The sequence below is a fragment of the Oncorhynchus kisutch genome, linkage group LG28 (genome assembly GCF_002021735.2).
Source record: "Oncorhynchus kisutch isolate 150728-3 linkage group LG28, Okis_V2, whole genome shotgun sequence".
In the NCBI taxonomy this organism is placed as follows: domain Eukaryota; kingdom Metazoa; phylum Chordata; class Actinopteri; order Salmoniformes; family Salmonidae; genus Oncorhynchus; species Oncorhynchus kisutch.
In genome coordinates this window covers 35,478,499-35,506,276 of record NC_034201.2, presented here as the reverse complement: position 1 = coordinate 35,506,276, position 27,778 = coordinate 35,478,499, and the positions used below count along the sequence as shown (strand labels likewise).

Sequence of the window (27,778 nt, the reverse complement as noted above, 5' to 3'; positions counted from 1 at the left end):
TTAACCGTTTTTCATGATTATTCCATATGCGAAAAAATAAGGGGGTTAAGATCCCCAAATTATCAATATTAGATCTTAACTTTTCAAATTCATGTCAATCCAATCCAGGTTTATTTTTGGACAGCATTATTTCAGGCCCAAGTGTTTTGGCGTTGTTCAATCATGGCGGAATTGAAGGTCTTTGGAACTGAGGTGGATCCTTAGTAAAGAAAAACATATTTTTCATATTTTGGTGTGTGCAACTTCCGTTGGATTAATATGTAATAATGTACTGATCCTTTCAATCAGGACTGTCATAACGACGTTGCAACACTGCATGGTAAGTTGGCTGAAGGAAAGCTACCAGCTAGCTGAATAGCTACCTATCAAACGTCGTTAGCGTACTCCCAGGGGGATGCTTGCACAACTTGAAATGCTTGATAGTATCTAGAACTATGCAAACAGTTTCTTAGTGTTAGATATTATACAAATATGTATGTATTTGCTGTAATGTTGTATTTTGAGTGTCATGCAACTCTCAATTTAGTAGTTAACGCGTTGCCTCGCTAATGTTGTTGTGCAGGCTAACGCTGGTTTTGCAAAACAGAGTAAGTCATTTGGCACCCGTAGGCTTCTTCTAGCTATCTAGTGTCACTGTTTAGCCACCCAACTGAATGCGTTTTCTTCCTATGTCAATGATATTAGGACGGTAGAATTGAAGGAGTATATAAGCCTCCTACTGAAGGATGTCAACAGTTACCAACCAATAATATGTATTAGGGGGGCGCTATTTTGAAGCTACCAGGCAGCCATTCTGGTACGATAATCTCTTTTCACGCCACTTCCATTACAGGTTAGGATAATTTATGCAGCAGGCTAGGAGACTGAGGTTAGGAAAAGGGTTAGTGCTCTCCTAACCTGCTACGAAAATCGCTTCTTAAAAGTGTGTCCCATTTGGTGCTCCTCTGGGGGGGGGGGGGGGGGGGGGGAGAATCATAATAATTAGACGAGGTACGATCATGAATATCCTACCAACGGGACATCAAAAACTGTAATATCCTATGTTTCACGGAATCGTGGCTGAATGGCGACATGTGTATATACGCTGCACCGGCAAGATAGAACAGCACACTCCGGTAAGACGAGGGGGGCGGTCTTTGCATATTTGTAAACAACAGCAGGTGCACGAAATCTAAGGGAGTTTCTAGATTTTGCTCGCCTGAAGTAGAGTATATTGTGATAAACTGCAGGCCACTACTTGCCTAGAGAGTTCTCAGCTCTACTTTTTGTGGCTGTTTATTTACCACCACAGACAGATGATGGCACTAAGACCGCACTCAGTCAGCTGTATAAGGAAATAACCAAACCAGAAACCACTCACCCAGAGGCGGTGCTCCTAGAGGCGGTGCTCCTAGAGGCCGGAGACTTTAATGCAGGTAAACTTAAATCAGTTCTACCTCATTTCTATCAACATGTTAAATATGCAACCAGAGGGGGAAAAATTCGACATCACCTGTACTCCACACACATGTACAAAGCTCTCCCTCGCCCTCCATTTGGTATATCCGGCTAAACTCTATCCTCCTGATTCCTGCTTACAAGCAAAAATTAAAGCAGGAAGCACCAGTGACTCTGTCTATAAAAAGTGGTCAGAAGAAGCAGATGCTAAACTACAGGACTGTTTTGCTATCACAGACTGGAACATGTTCCGGGATTCTTCCGATGGCATTGAGGAGTACACCACATCAGGGGCGGCAGGGTAGCCTAGTGGTTAGAGCGTTGGACTAGTAACCGGAAGGTTGCGAGTTCAAACACCTGAGCTGAACAAGGAGTTAACCCACTGTTCCTAGGCCGTCATTGAAAATAAGAATTTGTTCTTAACTGACTTAACTGACTAAAGGTAAAATTAAAAGTCACTGGTTCTATCAATAAGTGCATTGAGGATGTCGTACGTACATACCCCAACCAGAAGCCATGGATAATAGGCCATATTCGCAATGAGATAAAGGTGCTGATAGAGCTGCCGCTTTCAAGGTGCGGGAATCTAACCTGGAAGCTTACAAGAAACCCTGGAATGCCCTGCGACGAACCATCAAACAGGCAAAGCATCAATACAGGGCTAAGATTGCTTGTCTTATGTGGCAGGGCTTGCAAACTATTACAGACTACAAAGGGAAGCACAGCCGCAAGCTGCACAGTGACACGAGCTAAATCACTTCTATGCTCGCTTCGAGGCAAGCAACACTGAGGCATGCATGAGAGCATCAGCTGTTCCGGACGACTGTGTGATCACTCTCTCCGTAGCCGACGTGAGTACGACCTTTTAAACAGCTCAACATTCACAAGGCTACGGGGACGTGTACTGACCAAACTGGCAGGTGTCTTCACTGACATTTTCAACATGTCCCTGATTGAGTTTGTAATACCAACATGTTTCAAGCAGTCCCTGTGCCCAAGAACATGAAGGAAACATGCCTAAAGGACTACTGACCCGTAGCCATGAAGGGCTTTGAAAGGCTGGTAATGGCTCACATCAACACCATTATCCCAGAAACCCTAGACCCACTTCAATTTGCATACTGCCCAAACAGATCCACAGATGATACAATCTCTAATGCACTCCACACTGCCCTTTCCCACCTGGATAAAAGGAACACCTATGTGGGAATGCTATTCATTGACCACAGCTCAGCGTTCAACACCATAGTACCCTCAAAGCTCATCACTAAGCTAAGGATCCTGGGACTAAACACTCTGCAACTGGATCCTGGACTTCCTGACGGGCTTCTCCCAGGTGGTGAGTGTAGGTAGCAACACATCTGCCACGCTGATCCTCAACACAGGGGCCCCCCAGGGGTGCTTGCTCAGTCCCCTCCTGTACTCCCTGTTAACCACGACTGCATGGCCAGGAACGACTCTAACACCATCATTAAGTTTGCAGATGACACACAATGTAATCACCGACAACGACGAGACAGCCTATAGGGAGGAGGTCAGAAACCTGGCCGGGTGGTGCCAGAATAACAACCTATCCCTCAACGTAACCAAGACTAAGGAGATGATTGTGGACTACAGGAAAAGGAGGACCGAGCACGCCCCCATTCTCAACGACGAGGCTGTAGTGGAGCAGGTTGAGAGCTTCAAGTTCCATGGTGTCCACATCACCAACAAATTAGAATGGCCCAAACACACCAAGACAGTCGTGAAGAGGGCACAACAAAGCGTATTCCCCCTCAGGAAACTAAAAAGATTTTGCATGGGTCCTGAGATCCTCAAAAGGTTCTACAGCTGCAACATCACTGCCTGTTACTGCAATTGCTCGGCCTCTGACCGCAAGGCACTACAGAGGGTAGTGCGTACGGCCCAGTACATCACTGGGGCTAAGATGCCTGCCATCCAGGACCTCTACACCAGGTGGTGTCAGAGGACGGCCCTAAAAATTGTCAGACCCCAGTCATAGACTGTTTTCTCTACTACCGAATGGCAAGCGGTACCTGAGTGCCAAGTCTAGGACAAAAAGGCTTCTCAACAGTTTTTATCCCCAAGCCATAAGACTCCTGAACAGGTAATCAAATGGCTACCCGGACCATTTGCAATGTGTGCCACCCCCAACCCTCTTTTACACTGCTGCTACTCTCTGTTTATCATATGCATAGTCACTTTAACTATACACTCGTACATATTACCTCATTTGGCCCGCCCAACCAGTGCTCCCCCACATTGGCTATCCAGGCTATCTGCGTTGTGTACCACCCGCCAATCCCTCTTTTACGCTACTGCTACTCTCTGTTTATCATATATGCATAGTCACTTTAGACATATGTACATACTACCTCAATCAGCCTGACTACCCGGTGTCTGTATGTAGCCTCGCTACTTTTATAGCCTTGCTCTGTTATTTTTCACTGTCTTTTTACTGTTTTTATTTCTTTACTTACCTATTGTTCACCTATTACCATTTTTGCACTATTGTTTAGAGCCTTTAAGTAAGCATTTCACTGTAAGGTCAACACCTGTTGTATTCGGCGCACGTGACAAACTTTGATTTGAATAGTAATAATAGTAATAATACAAAAATTAAGATTTTGGAAGCTATAGAAATGCTTTTATTATTCATTTGTTTTTGACAAGTATATTCCATTATAGACACCTTAATGCATCATTCAAAATGATTTTAACTGAGAACATAAAAATGTATAAAAATATATTCCTTAAAGCAATTTTTTTAGAGAATACGGTTACTGTCCCCACTCCAACAAATAAATACTTAAATACATGTAATTCTGTCCTCGAAACATTTGATTGAAGTACTGTAGAATTCCATTATGGAGGACTGCGCCTTTGGAGTACCAATATGGCCGACAGGTGGCTTCAAAGCCTCTCATTGGCTATTACATAAAATCCGTAATCCAGGTTTTATACACGTAATTGGTACCAACTCAGGGAATAAGCTTACTAATAACAATAGACCGGTGGCTTAGTTTAGTTAACTAGCTTGTATCAATCCTGATTTGGAAGCTGCTGGCAATGCTTGTTTATGGTTTAATAATATCCATATTCAGATATGGAACTTCTATTACTGACAACCATATTGCATTATCCAATTCTGATATATTATGACTTATTGGTACACAGTGCTAGACCTTCTTCTACCATTACTTTGTACATGAAAGGTACCCTGACACTAAGAGTTGGAGAAACATATTCATATTTCAAATAAAGTAATTGTAGTGCATGGATAATCTAGATGATTACATATTTGACATGTCCTCTCTTCTGCTCACTGTCTTTGTAGTTGATGATTCAGCAGGAGAAACCGCAGCTGGCCTGCACCATGCCTGTGGTGTGGCCCACTCTCCTTGACTTGGGCAGGGATGAGTGTAAGAGAATCCTCCGTAAACTTGGTAAGTGCCTTTGAACTTATCCGGCCTCTCTTGCTTGACTTATGCATGAAGTGATTTGTCACTTTCAAAGAACCCCAAATGTTACTGCTATTTCAGAGTGAAAGTTGTTTTTAATGATAAACCATATTGTTTCAACAGAGCTGGAGGCGTATGCCGGTGTTATCAGTGCTTTGCGAGCCCAAGGCGATCTCACCAAGGATAAGAAGGATCTCCTTGGAGAACTCACTAAAGTCCTCAGGTAAACCAGCAAAGTCACTGTATATTGTTCTCATAGCTAGAGGAACCTATGAAATATGGGACCCTTTTCTTAATAAAAACAAACTTGACTTGTGACTTAATTGCTCGTACTTTCTTTGCTAATACTGTATGGTTGTCTCCCACAGCATTTCAACAGAGCGTCATCGTGCAGAGGTCCGTAGGGCAGTCAATGATGAGCGCCTTACCACCATTGCCTATCAGTAAGTCAAGTTACCCTCTTAAGGTGGTCAGTTCTAAAACTACATACACATTATGACCAACTACTACATACTAGTACACGCTTCAGCCCCTCAATTTATCATATTTTTACCATGAGGAGTACACCATCAGTCACTGACTTTATCAATAAGTGCATCGAGGACGTCGTCCCCACAGTGACTGTACGTACATACCCCAACCAGAAGCCATGGATTATAGGCAACATTCGCACTGAGCTAAAGGGTAGAGCTGCAGCTTTCAAGTTGCGGGACTCTAACCCGGAAGTTTACAAGAAATCCTGCTATTCCCTGCGACGAACCATCAAACAAGCAAAGCGTCAATACAGGGCTAAGATTGAATCATACTACACCGGCTCCGACGCTCGTCTTGTGGCATCGCTTGCAAACTATTACAGACTACAAAGGGAAGCACAGCCGAGAGCTGCCCAGTGTCACGTGCCTACCAGACAAGCTAAATCACTTCTATGCTCGTTTCGAGGCAAGCAACACTGAGGCATGCATGAGCGCATCAGCTGTTCCGGACGACTGTGTGGTCACGCTCTCCATAGCCGACGTGAGCAAGACCTTTAAACAGGTCAACATACACAAGGCTGCGGGGCCAGACGGATTACCAGGACATGTGCTCCGGGCATGTGCTGACCAGCTGGCAGGTGTCTTCACTGAAATTTTCAACATGTCCCCGATTGAGTTTGTAATACCAACATGTTTCAAGCAGACCACCATAGTCCCTGTGCCCAAGAACACGAAGGCAGCCTGCCTAAATGACTACAGACCCATAGCACTCAAGTCTGTAGTCATGAAGTGCTTTGAAAGGTTGGTAATGGCTCACATCAACACCATTATCCCAGAAACCCTTGACCCACTCCAATTTGCATACTGCCCAAACAAATCCACAGATGATGCAATCTCTATTTCACTCCACACTGCCCTTTCCCACCTGGACAAAAGGAACACTTATGTGAGAATGCTATTCATTGACTACAGCTCAGCGTTCAACACCATAGTACACTGAAAGCTCATGACTAAGCTAAGGATCCTGGGACAAAACACCTCCCTCTGCAACTGGATCCTGGAATTCCTGACTGGCCACCCCCAGGTGGTGAGGGTAGGTAGCAACACATCTGCCACGCTGATCCTCAACACTAGAGCTCCCCAGTGGTGCTTGCTCAGTCCCCTCCTGTACTCCCTGTTTACCACGACTGCATGGCCAGGAACGACTCCAACACCATCATTAAGTTTGCAGATGACACACCACAGTGGTAGGCCTGATCAACGACGAGACAGCCTATAGGGAGGAGGTCAGAGACCTGGCCGGGTGGTGCCAGAATAACAACCTATCCCTCAACGTAACCAAGACTAAGGAGATGATTGTGGACTACAGGAAAAGGAGGACAGAGCACACACCCATTCCCCGTGTCCACATCACCAACAAACTAAAATGGTCCAAACACGCCAAGACAGTCGTGAAGAGGGCACGACAAAGCCTATTCCCCCTCAGGAAACTAAAATGATTTGGCATGGGTCCTGAGATCCTCAAAAGGTTCTACAGCTGCAACATCGAGAGCGTTGGTTGCATCACTGCCTGTTACCTCAATTGCTCAGCCTCTTACCGCAAGGCACTACAGAGGGTAGTGCGTACGGCCCAGTACATCACTGGGGCTAAACTGCCTGCCATCCAGGACCTCTACATCAGGCGGTGTCAGAGGACGGCCCTAAAAATTGTCAGACCCCAGTCATAGGCTGTTCTCTCTACTACCGCATGGCAAGAGGTACCGGAGTGCCAAGTCTAGGACAAAAAGGCTTCTCAACAGTTTTTACTCCCAAACGATAAGATTCCTGAACAGGTTGTCAAATGGCTACCCAGACTATTTGCATTGTGTGTGTCCCCCAACCCATTTTTTTTTACGCTGCTGCTACTCTCTGTTTATCCTATATGCATAGTCACTTTAACTATACATTCATGTACATACTACCTCAATTGGGCCGACCGAACAGTGCTCCCACACATTGGCTAACCGGGCTATCTGCATTGTGTCCGACCCGCCAACCCCTTTTTTATGCTACTGCTACTCTCTGTTTATCATATATGCATAGTCACTTTAACCATATGTACATACTACCTCAATCAGCCTGACTAACCAGTGACTGTATGTAGCCTCGCTACTGTATATAGCCTGTCTTTTTACTGTTGTTTTTATTTCTTTACTTACCTATTGTTCACCTAATACCTTTTTTGCACTATTGGTTAGAGCCTGTAAGTAAGCATTTCACTGTAAGGTCCACACCTGTTGTATTCGGCTCACGTCACAAATACAATTGTCATCAAACCAAAGTTTGTCTTGTCAAGCATGTCAGGTCCCAACAGCTCCTCAGAGTGGTCCATCGAGGGGCGTCGGCTGGTCCCGCTGATGCCCAGACTGGTCCCCCAGACCGCTTTCACTGTGACGGCCAACGCAGTGGCCAGCGCCACAGCCAATCAGAACGCTTCGCTTCTGCTGCCTGCCGAAACAGGAAATAAAGAAGGTATGATCAGACAGCTCAAGGTGGAAATTGCTCTTAACCACAGATCTAGGATCACATTACCTTGCTCCTAATCTTAGCCTGAGGGTTAGTCCATTTGAATTCAATCACTTTTTAACAGCACCTCTTTTGATTTGAACTGAACCTTCCATATGTTTGAACCTGAATGCCAAAATATTCAAGAGATGAAAGTGCTCAAGCTTGACCTATTTTACATGCCCCCACCATACCATGAGACATACATGTATTCATCACTGGAAAAGATAAACTATTGAGATTTGATATCATTTAAAAGCTTACAAACAGGGTTGTCAAACTATTTTATCATTTCTAGATTTTTTTTTTTACTTACATTTTTACCTTAAGTCAATTGTGTAAAATCAGACATTTCAAAATATTAGCATATGTTGTAGCTTAGACCCTATTTTACGTCATCTGGCCCTGTCAGTAGTTAGGAGTAACTTTCTACCTGCAACATCAACTGAAGAGGGAGGAAGACATTAAATGATTAATCACTTATGTCTTCTTATAGTGTCTTTTTATATGAATTATGGTTGTTATTTGTTTGCAGTGGTTGTTTGCTACTCCTACACAAGCACCACGTCCACCAGTGCCACGGCGCCCAGCGGCAGTGCAGCAGCCATGGTGAAATCCCCCCGTCCGGCCAGCCCCGCCTCAAACATGGTGGTGCTGCCCAGCGGGAGCACCGTCTATGTGAAAAGTGAGTGTCAGAACAGAGATTTTATGTTTGTTTATTATTTTACTTTGGAAAGAAAAATAAGTGTTTATTTAAGAATTTTGCATTGGTTAAGGAGTCTCCGGTGCAACACTCACTAAACAGAACCTGAAGTCTGTCAATGTATTGCTGCATTATTTGTCTCCGTCTGTATGTTTCTCTCGCTCCCCCAGGCGTGAGCTGCTCGGATGAGGATGAAAAGCCACGTAAGCGGAGGCGGACTAACTCCTCAAGCTCCTCCCCTGTGGTGCTGAAGGAAGTGGCCAAGGTGACCCCGCCCATGTCCAAGACCATCACTGTGCCGGTGAGCGGCAGCCCCAAGATGAGCAACATCATGCAGAGCATCGCCAACTCCCTGCCACCGCACATGTCCCCCGTCAAGATCACCTTTACAAAACCCACCACCCAGACCACTAACACCACCACGCAGAAGGTGAGCAGGACAGAACTGACCATTGTTCAGTATAAATCCTCTTGTTCTATAGGCAAAGAGTCAATATAGTGAGGTGTGAGCCAGATAATATAGGAATGTATGGATATGTTTGAATGATCGTAAGTGATTGCATACTGTTTGCAAACTCGATTGTAAGTGAATGTGTATAAGAACTTGATTGTAAGTGGCTGTGTAATTTACTGTATAATGTATGTTTTGTCAGGTGATCATTGTGACGACCTCTCCAAGCTCCAACTTCGTTCCCAACATCCTGTCCAAGTCTCACTCACACAATTACGCTGCGGCCATGTCCAAGTTGGTGTCCACCTCCATGCTGACCTCGGCCAACCAGAAGCAGACAGTGTTAATCCCGGCCAGCTCCAGTCCCTCCTCGGCCCCAAACACAGTCGCTGTGACCACCATGGTTTCTTCCAGCCCGTCTGTGGTCATGTCGACAATAGCGCAGGGTAGGTTTGAATGTCCCACTTCCTGCATTGTTTTCAAATAGTTTGTTTACTCAGGATTTATTACCGGCCTTTGCCCAATTTAGACAAAGATTGTCTTGTTCTAGCTAAGACCTTTCATGGATACAACATTTGTCTTTGAAACGGACCACTATTGCTTGTCCTCTCCCTGTGCCAGGTGGCTCGTCGACGGGCATGAAAGTGGCCTCCGCCAGGCTCCCCTCTCCTAAGACCATGGTGGGCTCTCCAACCCAGATTCTGGCCCAGTTCCCCAAGCAGCACCAGCAGTCACCCAAGCAGCTGCAGCAGGGCTCCCCCATGGGGGCAGGCGTCATGGGCCAGGCCCAGTCCTCTACCACTCTCCCCGGCTCCAAACCCACCATCCAGATTAAGCAGGAGTCAGGTGAGTACAGGGCGTGATACCCAACTCTACTGGTGTTAGTACTCTACCCTGAGTATGCAAGTGCACAGAAAGTCTTAATCATGTATTTAACTAATGATGTGTCTAATTGTACCTGTAGGTGTCAAAATCATCACCCAGCAGATGCAGCCCAGTAAGATCCTGCCCAAGCCCTCCTCTGTAGGCATGTCCAGCAGCAGTTCCTCCCCCATCATGGTTGTCAGTAGCAACGGGGCCATCATGACCACCAAGTTGGTGTCCCAGCCCACAGGTGTGCCTTCTCACATACTGCTTTTTGACTGTAACACAAGTGTTACACTAGTGTATACACACTGATGTTTTACTAGGTAAACAGTGTTTCCAAAGCTAGGGCTGACAGTGAGGACTTGTGAAGAACAAAATCAACAACCTCTGCATAATCAAAACAGTTGCTTTGTGAGGATGTCTTAACCATTGATGGTGTAAACCCATGTTCAGTTAGCCATTATGTAAATGCTGCCAGAAAAGCCCCAGTGGCTTTCTTGGTCCCAGGTTAGAGCAGGTCCACTGAGGCCAAGGCCCAGTGAGTCCCAGGAGCCAGGCTGTGGGGGTGGAAACACAAAAGTCTGAGGCTGTTTGGTAAAATACCAAGGTAAATCCTCAGTGTAAATGCACCAACAGTAAACTCCCAAAACAGACAACTGTCGTCCAAACATGTAAATAATACACAAGGACAGTAGATGTCTGCACTGGTTTGGATAATCTGTTTTAATCCTTTATTCTATTTTACTTACTTAGTGTATTTCTTATTTCTCGTTTGCTTTTTTTCTAGTAATACATTGTTATAGATTTCTTGCATTGTTGGGTTTTGAGTTTGCAAGAAAGGCATTTCACTGTACTTGTGCATGTGACATGAAACTAGATATTGATATGAAGAAATACTTAGCAAAGTCCCGTCATTTTATTTTCTTTAAGTTGAGGAAAAACATTGATTTTGTGCAGGCACCCAGGCCACATACTCAAGGCCCACTGTGAGTCCCTCCATTGGCGCCAGGATGGCGACGTCAACCAGTGGTGCCACCTACGTCAAGACCACCAGCGGCAGCATCATCACGGTGGTCCCCAAGTCTCTAGCCACACTAGGCGGCAAGATCATCAGCAGCAACATTGTGTCTGGTGAGTTTGAAAGTTCTGTAGTGTTACTAGGGTTTCGGGGGGGTATTTACCAGTGATGTTTACATTTACCAGTTAACTACTGGAATTTTGGATACTTTAAAGGATTTTAAATAATTGACGTAACATGTAAAATATATATTTTTAATAATAAAATGTTTTTTTCATGTGAAAAATAGAATCACAAAGCTGTCAAACATCCTCAGTACAACCTATCAACTTAGTGTTGTTGCTGTTTAATATTAAGGTTTCTGTCTGGATTAAATTTGTTGTAAATACTTTGGGGCTGAACTAGTGGAAGTTGTGAAATAAGTCAATAGTTGGAAGAGTTGCAGAGTAAATTGCAGATTTCATTATTTTTTTTGAATTTTACCCCCTTTTCTCCCCAATTTCGTGGTATCCAATTGTTAGTAGTTACTATCTTGTCTCATCTCTACAACTCCCGTACGGGCTCGGGAGAGACGAAGAAACACAACCCAACCAAGCCGCACTGCTTCTTAACACAGCGCGCATCCAACCTGGAAGCCAGCCGCACCAATGTGTCGGAGGAAACACCATGCACCTGGTTAGCGTGCACTGCGCCCGGCCCGCCACAGAAGTCGCTAGTGTGCGATGAGACAAGGATATCCCTACTGGCCAAACCCTCCCTAACCCAGACGACGCTAGGCCAATTGTGCGTCGTCCCACGGACCTCCCGGTCACGGCCGGCTGCGACAGAGCCTGGGCGCGAACCCAGAGTCTCTGGTGCCCTAGACCACTGCGCCTCCCGGGAGGCCAGATGATTTCATTCTTGATTCAATGTTGTTCTTTTTTTATTTTTTATTATTAGGCTATTTTCTCCTAAACCATATTGTCCTTCTACTAGAAACTCATAGACGACATGGACACGGATATAAAAATGTACATGAATATATACAATGGTGTAAAGTACTAAAGTGTTTTTTGGGGTTATCTGTACTTTACTATTTATATATTTTTTTACTTTTACTAAACTACATTCCTAAAGAAAATAATGTACTTTTTACTCCAAACATTTTCCCTCACACACAAAAGTACTAATTATATTTTGAATGATTAGCAGGACAGGAAAATGGTCCAATTCACACACTTCTCAAGATAACATCCTGGTCATCCCTACTGCCTCTGATGTGGCGGACTAAATAAACACAAATGCTTCATTTGTAAATGATGCCTGAGTGTTGGAGTGTGCCCCTGGCTATTCATTCATTTATTTATTTTTAAGAAAATGGTGCCATCTGGTTTGCTTAATATAAGAATGTGAAATAATATATACTTTTACTTTTCATACTTAATAAGTATGTTATAGAAATTACATGTACTTTTGATACTTAAGTACAGTACCAGTCAATAGTTTAGACACCTATTAATTCCAGGGTATTTCTTTATTTTGACTATTTTATACATTGTAGAATAATAGTTAAGACATCAAAACTATGAAATAACACATGTAATCATGTAGTAACCAAAAAAGGGTTAAACAAATCCAAATATATTTTAGTTTCTTCAAAGTAGCCACCCTTTGCCCTGATGACACTTTAGCACACTCTTGACATTCTCTCAACCAGCTTCACGAGGAATGATTTTCCAACAGTCTTGAAGGAGTTCCCACGTATGCTGAGCACTTGTTGGCTGCTTTTCCTTCACTCTGCGGTCCAAGTAATCCCAAACCATCTCAATTGGGTTGAGATCGGGTGATTGTGGAGGCCAGGTCATCTGATGCAGCACTCCATCACGCTCCTTCTTGGTCAAATAGCCCTTACACAGCCTTGAGGTGTGTTTTCGGTCATTGTCCTGTTGGAAAACAAATGATAGTCCCGCTAAGCGCAAACCAGATGGGATGGTGTAGCCATGTTGGTTAAGTGTGACTTGAATTCTAAATAAATCAAAGACAGTGTCACCAGCAAAACACCCCCACACCACCACCTCCATGCTTCACAGTGGGAACCACACATGTGCTACTCTGCATCTTACAAAGGCGCTGCAGTTGGAACCAAAAATCGAATTTGGACTCATCAGACCAAAGGACAGATGTCCACCTGTCAAATGTCTGTTGCTCGTGTTTCTTGACCCAAGCAAGTATCTTCTTCTTATTGGTGTCCTTTAGTAGTGGTTTCTTTGCAGCAATTCAACCATGAAGGCCTGACTCACGAAGTCTCCTCTGAACAGTTGATGCTGAGATGTCTGTTACTTGAACTCTGTGAAGCATTTATTTGGGCTGCAATTTCTGAGACTGATTACTCTAATGAACTTATCCTCTGCCGCAGAGGTAACTCTGGGTCTTCCTTTCCTGTGGCGGTCATCATGAGGGCCAGTTTCACCGTAGCGCTTGATGTTTTTTGCGACTGCACTTGAAGAAACTTTCCAAGTTCTTAATGTTCTGTATTGACTGAGCTTCATGTCTTAAATTAAAGTAATGATGGACTGTCCTTTTCTTTGCATATTTGAGCTGTTCTTGCTATAATATGGACTTGGTCTTTTACCAAATAGCCCTATCTTCTGTATACCACCCCTACCTTGTCACAATTTCTTTAACCCTTTTTGGGGGGGTTTATGACATGATTCCATGTGTTATTTCATAGTTTTGATGTCTTTACTATTATTCTTCAATGTAGAATAGTAAAAATAAAAACAAACCCTTGAATGAATAGGTGTATCCACATTTTTGACTGGTGTGTGTGTATGTATATACTCTGCTCAAAAAAATAAAGGGAACACTAAATAACACATCCTAGATCTGAATGAATGCAATATTGTTATTAAATACTTCTTTACATAGTTGAATGTGCTGGCAACAAAATCACACAAATTATCAATGGAAATCAAATTTATCAACCCGTGGAGGTCTGGATTTGGAGTCGCACTCAAAATTAAAGTGGAGAACCACACTACAGGCTGATCCAACTTTGATGTAATGTCCTTAAAACAAGTCAAAATGAGGCTCAGTAGTGTGTGTGGCCTCCACGTGCCTGTATGACCTCCCTACAACGCCTGGGCATGCTCCTGATGAGGTGGCGGATGGTCTCCTGAGGGATCTCCTCCCAGACCTGGACTAAAGCATCCGCTAACTCCTGGACAGTCTGTGGTGCAACGTGGCGTTGGTGGATGGAGCGAGACATGATGTCCCAGATGTGCTCAATTGGATTCAGGTCTGGGGAACGGGCGGGCCAGTCCATAGCATCAATGCCTTCCACTTGCAGGAACTGCTGACACACTCCAGCCACATGAGGTCTAGCATTGTCTTGCATTAGGAGGAACCCAGGGCCAACCGCACCAGCTTTGTCTCACAAGGGGTCTGAGGATCTCATCTCGGTACCTAATGGCAGTCAGGCTACCTCTGGCGAGCACATGGAGGGCTGTGCGGCCCCCCAAAGAAATGCCACCCCACACCATGACTGACCCACCGCCAAACCGGTCATGCTGGAGGATGTTGCAGGCAGCAGACCGTTCTCCACGGCGTCTCCAGACTCTGTCACGTCTGTCACATGTGCTCAGTGTGAACCTGCTTTCATCTGTGAAGAGCACAGGGCGCCAGTGGCGAATTTGCCAATCTTGGTGTTCTCTGGCAAATGCCAAACGTCCTGCACGGTGTTGGGCTATAAGCACAGCCCCCACCTGTGGATGTCGGGCCCTCATACCACCCTCATGGAGTCTGTTTCTGACCATTTGAGCAGACACATGCACATTTGTGGCCTGCTGGAGGTCATTTTGCAGGGCTCTGGCAGTGCTCCTCCTGCTCCTCCTTGCACAAAGGCGGAGGTAGCGGTCCTGCTGCTGGGTTGTTGCCCTCCTACGGCCTCCTCCACGTCTCCTGATGTACTGGCATGTCTCCTGGTAGCGCCTCCATGCTCTGGACACTACGCTGACAGACACAGCAAACCTTCTTGCCACAGCTCGCATTGATGTGCCATCATGGATGAGCTGCACTACCTGAGCCACTTGTGTGGGTTGTAGACTCCGTCTCATGCTACCACTAGAGTGAAAGAACCGCCAGCATTCAAAAGTGACCAAAACATCAGCCAGGAAGCATAGGAACTGAGAAGTGGTCTGTGGTCACCACCTGCAGAACCACTCCTTTATTGGGGGTGTCTTGCTAATTGCCTATAATTTCCACCTGTTGTCTATTCCATTTGCACAACAGCATGTGAAATTTATTGTCAATCAGTGTTCCTTCCTAAGTGGACAGTTTGATTTCACAGAAGTGTGATTGACTTGGAGTTACATTGTGTTGTTTAAGTGTTCCCTTTATTTTTTTGAGCAGTGTATATATCTCTCTCACACTCTACATGGCCATAGGTTTGTGTACATGTGCTTGTCGAACATCTCATTCTAAAATCATGGGCATTAAATGGAGTTGGTCCCCCCCCCTTTGCTGCTATAACAGCCTCTACTCTTCTGGGAAGGCGTTCCACTAGATGTTGGAACATGACTGCAGGGACTTGCTTTCATTCAGCCACGAGCATTACTGAGGTCGGGCATTTCGGCCTGGCTCGCAGTCGGCGTTCCAATTCATCCCAGAGGGGTTGAAGTTAGGGCTCTGCAGGCCAATAAAGTGCTACCACACCAATCTAAATTGTCATGCTGAAATAGGAAAGGGACTTCTCCAAACTGTTGCTACAAAGTTGGAAGCACAGAATCGTCTAGAATGTCATTATATGCTGTAGTTTTAAGATTTCCCTTCACTGGAACGAACAGGTCTAGCCCGTTGCATTAAAACAACCCCAGGCCATTATTCATCCTCGCATTTGGGCAGGTAGCATTCTCTTGGCATACCTCAAACCCAGATTAGTTTGTCGCAGTGCCAGATGGTGAAGTGTGATTCATCACTCCAGAGAACGCCTTTCCACTGATCCAGAGTCCAATGGAGGCAAACTTTACACCACTCTGGCCGATGCTTGGCATTACGCATGGTGATCTTAGGCTTGTGTGCGGCTGCTCGGCCATGGAAAACCATTTTGTCAAGCTCCTGACAATCAGTTATTGTGCTGATGTTGCTTCTAGAGGCAGTTTGGAACTCGGTAGTGAGTGTTGCAACCGAGGACAGACTATTTTTACACACTACTCTCTTCAGCACTTAGCGGTCCCGTTCTGTGAGCTTGTGTGGCCTGCCACTTCACAGCTGAGCCGTTTTTGCTCCTAGACGTTTCCACTTTACAGTAACAGCACTTACAGTTGACCGGTGCAGCTCTAGCAGGGCAGAAATGTGACAAAATTAATTTGTTGGAAAGGTAGCACCAATGATGGGGCCACGTTGAAAGTCACTGAGCTAATTCAGTACGGGCCATTTTACTGCCGCTGTTTGTCTATGGCAATTGTGTGGCTGAAATAGCAGAATCCACTAATTTGAAGGGGTGTCCACATACCTTTGGCTATGTAGTTACTCCAATATACATTTATTAAAGTTTACATAGATTAGCAAAATTACCAAACTTTTGCAACCCTAATGTTACCAATTTTGACTGAACATCTAGTTGTCCAATTATAGTGACTTCAAATGTTGTGTTTTGGCAAACCTTTAGATGTTCTTTCCCCCTCCATTGCAGGTACAACAACTAAGATAACTACCATTCCTATGACGTCCAAGCCCAATGTTATTGTGGTGCAAAAGACCACTGGCAAAGCAACGACCATCCAGGGCCTGCCTGGCAAGAATGTGGTCACCACACTGTTGAATGCAGGGGTCAGTTCAACATGATTGTTATTATAATTGAAACCATTTTAATTAAGACTTTTTTTAATGTTAAATAAAATCTAAGTAATTATTTCAGAAGTGTTCAAATGTATTGACCCCAAAAACGTATTTTTAAGTTTTTTGATAGTTCTAGTTTAGCCTTTCTGTCTGATCAGTCTATTGCTTTCAGCTCCATATTATGCATTTACATGTTTATGTTTTCAGTTGTCATTTAGCAGATGCTCTTAATTCATAGTGACTTACAATTAATACATTAATCTTAAACTCTGGTTAAAGTAGTGCACTATATAGGGAATAGGGGGCCATTGGTTACAGAACCAAAATATGAATACCTCTGTGCCATAGGGCGAAAAGACCCTGCAGGGTGTGCCGGGGTCCAAGCCAGCCATCATCACAGCCTCCAGACCCATCACCAAGATGATCGTGACCCAGCCGAAAGGCATGGGCTCAGGGGTGCAGCCCAACACCACCACCAAGATCATCCCCACCAAAATAGTGTACGGCCAGCAGGGCAAGACCCAGGTCAGTAACAGTCCAACGCTGTCTATGTAGGGTGAAGTTGCCCCTAGACGCTGGCTCTTGGGTCAGTTTTGCCTTTACCCCTCTAATGGTTAGGTTTGGGGAAGCTGATCCGAGAGCTGTCTGTACTCTGGGGAAACTTCACCCCGGAGCGTCTCAGCCACTCAACGAGTAGTGTGAACGAGATCATTTCGTACTAAAAGCTCTTTGTCTTGGATACAGTTCTTTCGGAAAGTTTTCAGACCTCTTGACTTTTTCCACATTTTGTTATGTAACAGCCTTAACTTAAAATAGATTTTTTTTTTTTAATAAGAATTCCTCGTCAATCTACATGCAATACCACAATGAAAAAGCAAAAACAGGTTTTTAGACATTTTTGCAAATGTATACATTTAATTTACCACAGGTGGACTCCAAGTTCGAGTCTCATAGCAAAGGGTCTGAATATTTATGTACCTAAAGGTGTTTCTGTTTTTATTTAGCACATTTGCTAAAATCTCTCAACCTGATTTCCTGGCCTGCGGAGTGGCGCAGTCGTCAGTTGAACGGTGTTTCCTCCGACACATTAGTGAGTCTGGTTTCCGGGTTAAGCGAGCAGGTGTTAAGAGGTAGCGCGGCTTGGCAGGCCATATTTCGGAGGATGCATGACTCGACCTTCGCCTCTCTCTCTCTCTCCCGTTGGGGGAGTTGCAGCAATGAGACAAGATCGTAACTACCAATTGGATATCACAAAATTGGGGAGGAAAAGAGAGGTAAAATTACAATAAAAAATATATAAAAATAAAAAAAACTTTCGCTTTGTCTTTATGGGTTATTGTGTGTGTGTGTGTGTGTGTGTGTGTATATATATATATATATATATAATACATTTTTAGGATATGGCTGTAATGTAACAATGTGGAATAAAGGAAGGTTTCTGAATACTTTCTGAATGCACTGTATATTTTAACTTCTGTCCTGAATTACCAATGCATCAGGTCAGTGTAACTTTAGGATTGCAAGACCATACCGCTTTAAATAGGCACATGAATGATATGTATGATGTAAAAAAGGAACACCGGGACACTTGACATTGGTCTCAGCTGTGCTGTACTTTATGGAGCAACAAAAACTATTTCTCTAGTGCCATTCACTGAGCTCTTCTAGGTGTGTAATATTGAATATAACTTTTTTTAAACATTGATTCGTGTCCAGGTGCTGATCAAGCCCAAGCCCATCTTCCAGACTGCAGTGTTGAGCGAGCAGACCAGGCAGCTGGTGAGCGAAACACTGCAGCAGGCGTCCAGGGTGGCTGACGCACAGGAGGGGGCGCTGAAGGATGAGTCAGGTGGCATCGCCGAGGGCAGCTTTCAGCCCGCCGATGGCTCCAACAGCAGCAGTCACGGTACGTTGTGGCACTCCACATAACAGCAAGAAGTACATGATATAGCCTGCAGCCTAACTATGAGAACAAAAAAGACACTCAAGTTAAAACTGTATTGTAGTCTCACACAGCTATTGACTACCTCATCTGTAGTATGAAAGTGTATCTATTCTCACAAGTATCCAGCTAAGTTCAATTCCCTTCACTTTCAAATGGTAAATGGCTCCACTCACATAATATAATTATTTCAATTCCCTTTTACTTGAATGCCATGTCCAATTTAATTCCCACATCGACTGGAATCTAAAGGGAATCCGCACAATTCCATATGACTTGTTTTGGTTGTTGTCACCGGTCAGACTCCCAGCCCGTAGTGCACATCATCTCCTCCAGAGGGCAGGAGTGGGCTGAGCAGCATGAAGTGTCGGTGGAGTCCGGCCCCACCATCATCTACCAGGACGTGTCTACGGGGAACGTGACCCAGTCGGCCACCTCAACCATTAAGGCCCTGCTGGAGCTGCAGCAAACCACAGGTGACTAACAGACTGACCACTGTCACCATGACAACTACTATACCACTTACCAGGGTTGGGGTCAATTCCATTTCAATTCGGAAACGGAGTAATCTTCCTGGCAACAAGGCTAATCACCTGTTAATAGTGCTTGTTATTATGGCTGGGATTCTATCCCAGAAGTCAGTGGAAGAACTCTGGGGGGTTTCCAAACCACTTCCCCTTTTGTAATCTTTACTGCGGTGGACCTTTCACTGACTTCTTGTAAAAGGCTGTTTGTTGCTTGATATTGAGCGTGACTGTGTTGAGTGTGACTGATATACAAAAACATCCCCCTTTTAGTGCTTGCAGATAGAAACGAGATGGAGCCATCGCCATATTGCACATCCAGTCCTTGCTATAGTGGTAGGGTTGGCTAATCTTGGCAGGGTTTTGTACCAGACCTGACTCAAATAATATAGATATTCAATTTGTACACCACGATTAGTTGTATTAGGTGTGTCAGGTGCTGTGCGAATATCCTGACACTGCAGCCCCTAAAACAATGTTTAATACAAACGACTTGAGAAGAAAGCCCCAGCTTCTGACACCTCCGTTTTTCCACACATACAAACACACAATTTCTTACCGGTGCAATTAATGGGCCTGTGGCGCACTCAAACACAGCCTGATCACAGGTCAAGTGACTGGACTCTCTGGGACCTGATTCTGGGAGAATCGGATGTAAAAGTGTTCGTCGTTGGGGTCAGACTGCTCTGAAATCTAATTCTCATGTAAGTGACGGTACTTTGTCGTCCCGCGTCTTTGGAAATATAAATGGAGTAGTTGTTTATTAGATGACTGATAGTGACAGTCTCTGTTGCCTTTACAGTGAAGGACAAGGGTGAGGCGAAGCCCAGGCAGCACACCATAGACCTGAGCCAGATGGCTGTGCCCTTTCAGATGGCCCAGGACAAGAAGCAGCAGGATCCAGTCTCCCCTGGGATATCCACTGTAGAGACTGAACCGTCCACTGAATACATCACTGCTGGTACATGAACTGACCACTCGGGTTGCCTCCCAAATGGCACCCTATTCTCTATATAATGCACTACTTTTCACTGAGGTCCAGCCCTGTTCAAAGGTAGTGCACTATATAAGGGATAGGGTGCTATTTGGGAAGCGAGCTCACTGAAACATTTCTCCTTGGGCATTACACACAGCCAACACTATAATCTGTCTTACTTTTTAGTTTCTCAGATTTGATCAATTGTCATATTACACTGTATTGTCATCACTTTAGGAGGGCACCTAAAATGATCCCCAAAGTTATATGATGTTCACTTTCTTTTCATACTGTTTCATTGCGAAATACATTGATGTACATTACCAGTCAAAAGTTTGGACACACCTGGGCATTCTTTCAACCAGCTTCATGAGGTAGTCACCTGGAATGCATTTCAGTTAACAGGTGTGCCTTGTTAAAAGTACATTGGTGGAATTTCTTTCATCCTCAATGCGTTTTGAGTCGATAAGGTAGGGCTGGTTTATAGAAGATAGCCCTAAAAGACCAAGTCCATATGGCAAGAACAGCTCAAATAAGCAAAGAGAAAAGACAGTCCATCATTACTTTAAGACATTAAGAACTTTGACATTTTCTTCAAGGTCAGTCGCAAAAACCATCAAGCGCTATGATGAAACTGACTCTCATGAGGACCACCACAGGAAAGGAAGACCCAGAGTTACCTCTGCTGCAGAGGATACGTTCATTAGAGTTACCAGCCTCAGAAATTGCTTCAGAGTTCAAGTAACAGACACATCTCAACATCAACTGTTCAGAGGAGACTGCGTGAATCAGGCCTTCGTGAATCAGGCCTTCGTGGTTGAATTGCTGCAAAGAAACCACTACTAAAGGACACCAATAGAAGAAGAGACTTGCTTGGGCCAAGAAACATGAGCAATGGACATTAGACCAGTGGAAATCTGTCCTTTGGCCACAGCATTCTGCAGCAATACACCATCCCATCTGGTTTGGGCTTAGTGGGACTATCATTTGTTTTTCAACAGGACAATGACCCAACCCACCCCCAGGCTGTGTAAGGGCTATTTGACAAAGAAGGATGGAGTGCTGCATCAGATGACCTGGCCTCCACAATCCCTCGACCTTAACCCAATTGAGATGGTTTGGGATGAGTTGGACCGCAGAGTGAAGGACAAGCAGCCAACAAGTGCTCAGCATATGTGGGAACTCCTTCAAAACTGTTGGAAAAGCATTCCAGTTGAAGCTAGTTGAGAGAATGCACAGCTCTCATCAAGGCAAAGGGTGGCTAATTCGAAGAACACTTTTTTTGGTTGCTACTTAATTCCATGTGTTATTTCATAGTTTTGATGCCTTCACTATTATTTTACAATGTAGAACATATTAAAAATAAAGATGGGTAGGTGTGTCCAAACTTTTGACTGGTAGTGTATATCATATTTCGTCACCCCTTAATGATATTACACCTTGGATGGAAAATTATACACTTTCCTACTCATGTATTCAGGGGTTTACACACAATTGTAGCCCTTAACCACGCAGAAATAAGCAAAGTGAAAAACAGCAGGCTGTTCTATACTTAGCTGTACTCACTAAAGAATGTCTTGAAATAATGCCGTTCCGAGTAATTGAGAGCAATTCCATGTTAAAAACGTGCCTTTTATCTGCAACAAGTCAATTTAATGGAATCACCCCCCTGGTGGGAAAATGCGCACTTTGTTATTAAGTGGATTTTAGAATATTCACATGCAAACTCTGTTGCCAATTGGATGTGAACCTAACTTATGATGATCTCTCTGTGTGCAGTTAAAGCCAGCCGGGCCGGACCATCCTCTGGAGGCGACATGGTCATGTCCGCTAGCCAGCAACTGGCAGCGTCCTCACAGAGCACAGGTCACACCCCCATGGTGGTCAAGTCCATCCCAACTTCCTCTGCGGTCACCGTCACACGCATTGTCCAACTGGTGAGACAAACGCCTACCTAGTATATGAACTTAAAAATCACATACATGAGGCCTCCCAGGTGGCGCAGTGGTTAAGGTGCCCTGTACTGCAATGGCAGTTGTGCCACCAGAGACTCTGGGTTCGCGCCCAGGCTCTGTCGTAACCGGACGCGACCGGGAGGTACGTGGGGCGACGCACAATTGGCCTAGCGTCGTCCGGGTTAGGGAGGGTTTGGCCGGTAGGGATATCCTTGTATCCACCAGCGACTCCTGTGGCGGGCAGGGCGCAGTGCACACTAACCAGGTGCATGGTGTTTCCCCCGACACAATGCTGAACATTGGTGCGGCTGGGTTGGATGCGCGCTGTGTTAAGAAGCAGTGCGGCTTGGTTGGCTTGTGTATCGGAGGACGCATGACTTTCAACCTTCGTCTCTCCCGAGCCCGTACAGGAGTTGTAGTGATGAGACAAGATAGTAGCTACTAACAATTGGATACCACTAAAATTGGTGAGAAGAAAGGGGTAAAATTCAACAAAAACTAAAAAAATCACAAATCTTTGTATTCTTCTTTTCCAATGTTTTATTAAATCATATAGTACTGTTATACTGCATTGTACTGCATTATCTCACTCTCACTCACTTTATTCTTAAAATAAAGTGGTGATCCTAACTGACCTAATGTGAATGTGAAATAATAGTAGAGAGAGTGATTTTATTTCAGCTTTTATTTCTTTCATCACATTCCCAGTGGGTCAGAATTTGTAGTATTTGCTAGCATTTCCTTTAAATTGTTTAACTTGGGTCAACGGTTTCGGGTAGCCTTCCACACGAGCTTCCCACAATAAGTTGGGTGAATTTTGGCCCTTTCCTCCTGACAGAGCTTGTGTAACTGGGTCAGATTTGTCGGCCTCCTTGCTCGCACACGCTTTTTCAGTTCTGCCCACAAATTGTCTATAGGATTGAGGTCAGTGCTTTGTGATGGCCACTCTTGAGATGTTGCTTCAATATATCCAGATAATTTTCCCCCTCATGATGCCATCTATTTTGTGAAGTGCACCAGACCCTCCTGCAGCAAAGCACCCCCACAACATGATGCTGCCACCCCGGTGCTTCACGGTTGGGATGGTGTTCTTCAGCTTGCAATCCTCCCCGTTTTTCCTCCAAACATAGCGATGGTCATTATGGCCAAACAGTTCTATTTTTGTTTCATCAGACCAGAGGACATTTCCCCCAAAAGTACGATCTTTGTCCCCATGTGCAGTTGCAAACCGTAGTCTGGCTTTTTTATGGCGGTTTTGGACCAGTGGCTTTTTCCTTGCTGAGCGGCCTTTCAGGTTATGTCGATATAGGACAAATTTTTACTGTGGATATAGATACCTTTGTACCCGTTTCCTCCAGCATCTTCACAAGCAAAAGCATCTTCACAAGATCTTCTGCTGTTGTTCTGGGATTGATTTGCACTTTCTGCACCAAAGTATATTCATCTCTAGGAGACAGAAGGCGTCTCCTTCCTGAGCGGTATGATGGCTGCGCGGTCCCATGGTGTTTATACTTGCATACTATTGTTTGTATAGATGAACATGATACCTTCTAGGCATTTGGAAATTGCTCATAAGGATGAACCAGAGTTGTGGAGGTCTACAATTTGTTTTCCGGGGTCTTGGCTGATTTTCTTTAGATTTTCCCATGATGTCAAGCAAAGAGGCACTGAGTTTGAAGGTAGGCCTTGAAATACATCCACAGGTACACCTCCAATTGACTCAAATGATGTCAATTAGCCTATTGCTTCTAAAGCCATGGCATCATTTTCTGGTATGTTCCAAGCTGTTTAAGGCACAGTCAACTTAGTTTATGTAAACTTCTGACCCACTGGAATGATACAGTGAATTGTAAGTGAAATAATCTGTCTGTAAACAATTGTTGGAAAAGATGACTGAACAAAGTAGATGTCCTAACCGACTTGCCAAAACTATAGTTTGTTAACAAGACATTTGTGGAGTGGTTGAAAAAACGAGTTTTAATGACTCTAACCTAAGTGTATGTAAACTTCCAACTTAAACTGTATCAATATGCACCAATATTCAGGTAACTGCCAAAATAATGGAAACATGAGGGATACAAATAGTGTTGAATGCAGGTGCTTCCACACAGGTATAGTGTGAGTTAATTAAGCAATTAACATACCATCATGCTTAGGGCCATGTATTAAAATGCTGGGCAGGCCATTATTTTGGCTACCATGGCTATGTATCCATAGGATGACAATACCCCCATCCACAGGGCACTAGTGGTCACTGAATTGTTTGATGAGCATGAAATCGTTATAAACCGTATGCCATGGCCGTCTGTCACCAGATGTCAACCCAATTGAACACTTATAGGAGATTCTGGAGTGGCGCCAGAGATAGCGTTTTCCACCACCATCAACAAAACACGAAATTGAGAAAGAATGGTGTTGCGTAGAGTTCCAGACACTTGTAGAATCTATGCCAAGGTGCATAGAAGCTGTTCTGGATCATGGTCGCCCAACACCCTATTAAGATACTTTGTTGGTGTTTCCTTTATTTTTAGCAGTTACCTGTATTTCCATATATACCACTATTGTTAATGATCGTATAATGTCATTCCAGGCGTCGGAGGGCCAGCTTATCCACAGTAAGCAGGTAGAGGAGATGGTGATGGAGGAGGGTGAACTAGAAGGGGACACCCTGGACCCCCAGACGGGCCTGTTCTACCGTTCCATCCAACTCGCGGCAGCCCCTGCCCCTCAGCACCACACACTCCCCCAACCCCAAAGCCAGTCACACTCTGAGCCCCAGTCGGAGCAGGGCAGACACATGCCCCACTCCACCCAGCCCATGCCCCACTCCACCCTGCCCCCACAGCTACACAGCAAGCCCCAGATGAGCCAGCCTTCCTCCACCTTGGTGAAGAAGCCACCCCAGCTCCAAGAGCAGTACCAGCCCAAGCCCCAGGCTCCAGGGCAGAGCCTGAAGGAGAGGCCCTCCTCTGCCTCGGGATCCCCCCAGCTGGTGGGCCTGGGCACCCCTACAAAGCCACCCTCCCTCACCCCCCAGCTCCCCAAGCTGCAGCAGGCACCCACCTCCCACCACAGGCCCATCCACACACAGCTGTCCCAGCCGCCACCCCTGCAGGCCCACCACCCGGTGGGTGCAGACAAGACCCCTTCCACAAGCCTGGTGAGCACCATCCCTCTCTGATGGACCTCCAGGCCCCAGTGACTATTTTATTTATTGGTCCGGGACAGATCAGGTTGACACAGTGAATCATCAACTGTCAGATGCATTGTGCCATAATGCTTTAGAATAGAACTTAATTTAAACTTAATTTGCCCTCTAGATGGATTTTGACTTAAACATTTAAAAGCATTTACACCGAGTGCACATTCCATACATGTAAATCTTGTCCTGATTCACAGCACTTGTCCCTTGATGGACCTTTTAAGATCAATAAGGTAAGACAAAGCACTGGGCACCATGCCACAAATTCCCTTCCCATCAGATCAGTGTTGTTTGTACAGTAGCGCAGGAAGCCTGACAAAACCTGCACAGCCCTCCCTGTATGACAACCTGAAAATAAATTACCATTGTTTTTCATTCAAAAGGGGGCATGAGTTTCCCCATGCCCTACACTAGTTCCAACCATAGAAATGGAAGGGGAAGCCCTTTCAGACCATGGCAATTTGACTAACACTCATGGGTACATTCAATATGGCCGATGGTCTACATATTACAGAACATTGACTTGAATTGCAATGTCTGTTCTATTCATTTCTATAGTTCCAACCAAATCCATTTTTCCCCTCTCTCCCCCGACATAGCCGCCAATCATCACCCAGGGCGCCAGCATCACCAAGATCACCTTCGGCGGTAGCAGCAGCCACCAGTCCCCGCCCGTGTCCAGCAGTGGTGAGGCCACAGCAAAGCTGGTCCCCGCCGAGCCCAGCAGCACGGGCCCGTCCGGCGGCGAGAAGCCCTCCGTTTCGGACATCCTCAAGATTTCCATGATGGAAGCGGAGATCGACCCTAGCGCCGAGCCAATGGTGGTGGACTCGTCCAGCGACTGCAGCCCCTACGGGAAGGGTGTGGGGGCAGGGGGAGATCTAGGTGTGTTGGGGGGCTCAGGCCCGGTCATCAGCAGCTCGGGGGCCTCCCTGCACCACTCATCCCATTCCAAGCCCCAGCACAGCCAGTTTAGCCGCATCCAGGGCCTAGTGGCCAAGGGCAAAGAAGACCTGGACGTCATTGAGGTACATTTCTGTGATTTCAAAGATGTATGTTATAGCATAGCAATGCCTTACTAATTACATATTCTGAGCCATATGATTTAACATCTCTTAAACATTGCTTATTATAGGACAACAGTCATCTAAGCTTTTAACATCTATAGACAATAAAAGCTAAATAACATCCATTTTACTCCCCTCCCCAGGTGATCCCTCGGTACTCTATCATGCCAGACTCCAGCCAGTCCAACGTGGTGGTGGAGCCCAGCGGCTTCCTGGAGATCAGCAACTACACCAGCCAGCGGCTGGACGAGGAGAGCGTCATGGAGCAAGAGGTGGACAGCAGCAATGACGAGGCCACCACTGTCAGCCCCATGGAGGGCTGTGCCGACCAGTCCCAGTGACCACTACACATGTCAACTCCGTCACACACGATGTGTGGCAGAGATGAGGGTGATTACGGTCATCACAGTGACTTGTGGTTATCTCCTGACTTAGTTAGAACCCTAATCACGTTACGGCAAACGAATAAATGAGGTATTTGCATAACGGTATTTGATTCGACAATGTACATTTGAATACATGATAGTACAGTTTGAGTTTCTGACTTGTAATAAATAAGTTTGATGGCCTTCAGATTACTTCAGTTTGTTTTAAAGTGGGCACATGCAATGATTCAAGATTGGTCACAGAGGAATTAACACTTTGAAGTTGAAACAGTTGGTAAGAACAATTGTTGGAAGAAAAAAGAAATACAAACAAATAAATACACATTCAACCTTGTTTGAGTTTTTCTGTTTTGTGTTCTCTGTGTAACTTTTTAGAAGTTTAACTAAACTTTTATACAACAGCTTAAAACTTTTTCTGTTACAGGACTGCACACAATTTGGCATTCCCTTGGTGAATGTCGTTTTGTACATGACCTATCAGTCCATCTTAATGAATTGACCTTTCAACATAAGGAAATCACCAATGTTTCCACCAAATGTTTATTTGCATTAAATCATAGGGGTAAAAAGAAAGGCTTAATGTGAGGGCTAGATGTAAGCTAGGCTAGTGTGTGTGTGTGTTGGGAAGTTTCTGTGAATACCAGCACCCTTTTGTTAGTGCTGTAAGTCTGGGTTGTATAATTTACATTTTTGTCATTTAGCAGATGCTCTTATCCAGAGCAATTTACTGTTGTGAGTGCAAAGATTCTTTTTTTTGTACTGGTCCCCCATGGGAATCGAACCCACAGCCCTGGCTTTGCAAGCGCCATGCTCTACCAACTGAGGCTATACAGATTTTATGAGTGTGTTTACACAATGTGGTTGGTCTAACTGCAGTGTAGTCAGCGATGGAGGCTAGCCATTGTGCTAACTAGCCTACAGAGCATCTGTGTACTGGACTGGCTGAAAGGGGAAT

At 44.9% G+C, this 27,778-nt stretch overlaps 1 protein-coding gene across 4 annotated transcripts; it reads left to right on the top strand.

Annotated features, from left to right (window-relative positions):
- Positions 1–117: 117 nt before the first annotated feature.
- On the top strand, positions 118–27,157 carry emsy (EMSY transcriptional repressor, BRCA2 interacting). Of its 4 annotated transcripts, none has more exons than XM_020463747.2 (21): positions 118–319; positions 4,775–4,883; positions 5,022–5,121; positions 5,267–5,341; positions 7,707–7,882; positions 8,451–8,600; positions 8,789–9,048; positions 9,272–9,515; positions 9,691–9,915; positions 10,034–10,183; positions 10,894–11,067; positions 16,626–16,762; positions 17,120–17,296; positions 18,488–18,677; positions 19,016–19,189; positions 20,040–20,198; positions 21,993–22,150; positions 24,759–25,328; positions 25,568–25,603; positions 25,970–26,398; positions 26,581–27,157. In XM_020463747.2, exons 1-21 carry the CDS (start codon positions 317–319, stop codon positions 26,776–26,778), a joined length of 3,894 nt encoding a protein of 1,297 aa, XP_020319336.1. In that variant the 5' UTR covers positions 118–316; the 3' UTR covers positions 26,779–27,157. The 4 variants fall into 4 exon arrangements, with proteins under 4 accessions (XP_020319336.1, XP_031663336.1, XP_020319335.1 ...); XM_020463746.2 differs by lacking the exon at positions 118–319 and adding an exon at positions 1,364–1,415; XM_031807476.1 differs by lacking the exon at positions 25,568–25,603 and having other exon boundaries at positions 119–319.
- The last annotated feature ends 621 nt before the right edge of the window (positions 27,158–27,778 follow it).